General features: G+C 41.8%; 1 protein-coding gene across 2 annotated transcripts in view; it reads right to left on the reverse strand.

The window, feature by feature from the left end:
- Positions 1-1,693: 1,693 nt before the first annotated feature.
- LOC107095979 (gap junction alpha-5 protein-like) overlaps positions 1,694-3,093 on the reverse strand; it is a 14,697-nt gene continuing 13,297 nt past the window's right edge. Inside the window, exon 6 of one of the 2 annotated variants that reach the window (XM_015392389.1) lies at positions 1,694-2,458. In XM_015392389.1, coding sequence (XP_015247875.1) covers positions 1,993-2,458 — 466 coding nt within the window. In that variant the 3' untranslated portion in view covers positions 1,694-1,992. The remainder of the gene's footprint in view (positions 2,459-3,093) is intronic. The other variant, XM_015392388.1, reaches the window with a different exon arrangement.

The raw sequence follows: 3,093 nt of genomic DNA on the forward strand, positions 1-3,093 counted from the left end.
AGAAAAAGGAGCAGCGCATGAACCGAACGAAACACACGCGAACCGAACCGAACGGTTCGAACGGTTTTCATAAACCGTTCCATCCCTAATATATATATATGTCCTGTCCCACAAAGGATTGTAGAGTATAGCTCCTGGCAGGGGCTCGGGATGTCAGGAGGTTCCTGTGCTAAATCAATTGCGGTTAAGAAGCAAACTGCTTCCTCATCCTACTTCCTTATTACTAGCACTATTCTAATAACACTCATCATGGTGATTGCTGCATTGTTGGCAACCCTATCATGCAAAGGATTTTTGGCAACCATACACGTCTTTGCAGTGGCTGAGAATGTCAGAAGTTTCCTGTGCCAAACAGTTGGTACTAGGAAGCATTCTGGTTGCTCATCCTAGCTCTGGCCTTACTACCAGCACTGTCATGGCAACCACTGACACACCTTCCCTGTAGCTTAAATGTTCTTACTGATTTGAGGTATGGCAAGTTATGCAGAGCTCTACTTATGAACTTATATTGAAATCAGGTGTGTTTAAGGAGAGAGTGATTCATTTGCCAGACATTTGCCCTCGAGAACTGGAGTTTGGTCTTTATCTCTGATCTAACATACCTAAAACAAATCCCTGATTCACCAGATTCTACAGGAACTTTTAAATGACCACATTTTAATTTAGCATTTTTTAAGCATAGAAACATAAAGTGTGCAGGGCAAAAGCTCCTAAAAAATACAATTGTCCTTAATTTCCCTAATCCAAATAGGAAACTAGCAAGATTGGAAATTTGTGATCAAAAACCATTCGATATGAGTGGGAGATGTTTTAAAAGGAAGGATGGGCAAATACGTGAAGACTCTAGATCTGCCCCTGTCACACCTATTACAATTTAGACAGCATATATCTGACGTACTAAAAATCTGGCAAAAACGTTGGCATACGTTGGATAAGTTATGAGCACGCTGAAGTACACTCAAGTAGGATGAAACACGCTGATGCACGCTGGCACACATCAACATACGGCGAGAATGCAGAGATATTTTGAGCATACTGAAAATTTCTCGACCTTTGCCAGCGTGTGCCATACGTGGGCATAAGTTACAGGTCAGTTATCTGATTGTTGACATATGTTAAGTGTAAGGTACTCATAAGTCGTGGCGTCTAGCTTATCCCAAACCTATGAGTAACTTGTGCGAAACTTGTGCGTAACTTCTCAAGTACTTCTCTCCAACGCATATCAACATATCTGACGTGTTCCAGACGAGCGTTGAACATGTTTCTACCTTCCAGCTACTGTATAATGGCGTATTGGCAGCGTTTTGGTATAAAGGGGGTTCACAGGAGGAAACCGTCAGTTCTCCTCCAGACTTCATCCCCATCATAGGGTGAGCCAGAAGGTGAGTGTGATGGATCCTCTCTGCGTTCACGCCCACCACCAACACACTTTCTAGCAGACATGACGCTCAATCTTTTTTTTAAAACTTTTTTATGGTGGGCTGTAAGCAGCAGCTAGGATAATCTTTTTATGCAGGTGCCTCTGGGCGTATTGCTTCCCCCCTCAGGAAGCTGGCCTTTGCATCATTTCATGGGCATTACGCTGTTGTGCGTTATGCATAAGTTAGGCTGTCGTTGGACAGAAGTTCTGGACTCTTTATGAGTACTCCATGTATATGCCCAAAATTGAAAAATACATAGAAAGTTCAGAGTATGCCAGCGTTTTAGGAGATTCTAGGATGTGAGACGTACGCTGGATAAGTCGTCAAGGTGTGACAGGGGCTTTAGAAGCATACGTCAATAGACTGGTAGAAATATACACTCATGTAAAGATAATGTAAAAAGCATTTCATCTTCCTCCTCTTCTCAAGCATGCAGCAGTTTAAGGGCCCAATGTCACATCAAACCCCAATAATTAACACCAAAGAAACAAATGAAAAGAATAGAAATTAAAGTAGTTTAAAGAACACTGGAAGGTTCTAGGCTCGCTGAAGTCAGTCTGTGCTTTGGTTTCTAAACAGAGAGATCGTCCGCTCTTGTCCGGCTGCTTGTTCCGCTGGTTCTGCTGAATCTCCGCTTGTCCTTCAGTAGTAGCCCATCCGGGCCACCATTTTGGATCTGAAGGCACATCATGTCTCTGCTCTCAGGACTGTAGCAGTTAGTGTCAGAGCTGAGGTACACTCCATCTTGAATCTGCTCATCTCTACAGGGCTCCCATTTGGTCGAGTAGCAGTTCATTTTGAGAAAGTTCGCCTCCTCTACTGCAGCAGCCATCTTGTTCTTCTCCGTCACCATGTTCTCCGAGTTCTGTTGGGAGGCCAGTCTGTTGTTGGGGAAGGGGAGCGGTAGGAAGTGAGAGGAGCCAGTCACACACTGGTTGAAATCTGGAGGTGGGGTTGATGGTCGAGGTGGAGATATGGAGATCTGTCGCACCATGGGGGTCTTAGCAGAAGTGACGGTATTTTTGCTCAAAAGCTTCCTGCAATGATTATAAAAGAGGTAGTTTACAAAAATGAAAAAATCCTTCCTGTTTAGAATGACTGTCGGTCACTAATCAGAAAAAAGATGATCAATGAAACCTTTATTCAATCCTGGGGTGCTGCTTGGCTTGGTATGAAAAAACAAAACAATGAAAAAACAAAAAAAAACAAAATTAAAACTTAAAACAGGACGTTTTTTCCTTCTTTATGTTTTCTTGGGTGGGCTGGCTGTTTAGAAAGGGTAATGATTTTTTTACCCCTGATGATTTTTTAACATTAGAGCAAAGAAAGCCACCTGGACCTGACTTAATTGAGCCTTACTTCCTAAAACTGGCAGCTGATTTCATAGCAGAGCCACTGTCCGTTCTTTTTAATCTTTCAATTGAAAACAAGGACATCCCATCAATTTAGAAATCTGCTTTTGTCCTTCCTTTAAAATGAGGTGATCCAACAGTTTTTACCAATTATAGGTCAATTTCAAATTTATGTTTTATCTAAAATTCTGGAGTCTCTTGTTTGTGATCAATTGAAAGACTTCCTCCATTCAAATGAAATCCTTTCTAAATATCAATCAGCTTTCAGAAAAAAACACAGCAGCACTATTACTGCTACTATGAAGGTGATAAATGATATA

This window comes from Cyprinodon variegatus, unplaced genomic scaffold (genome assembly GCF_000732505.1).
Source record: "Cyprinodon variegatus isolate N-32 unplaced genomic scaffold, C_variegatus-1.0 Scaffold589, whole genome shotgun sequence".
NCBI lineage: Eukaryota > Metazoa > Chordata > Actinopteri > Cyprinodontiformes > Cyprinodontidae > Cyprinodon > Cyprinodon variegatus.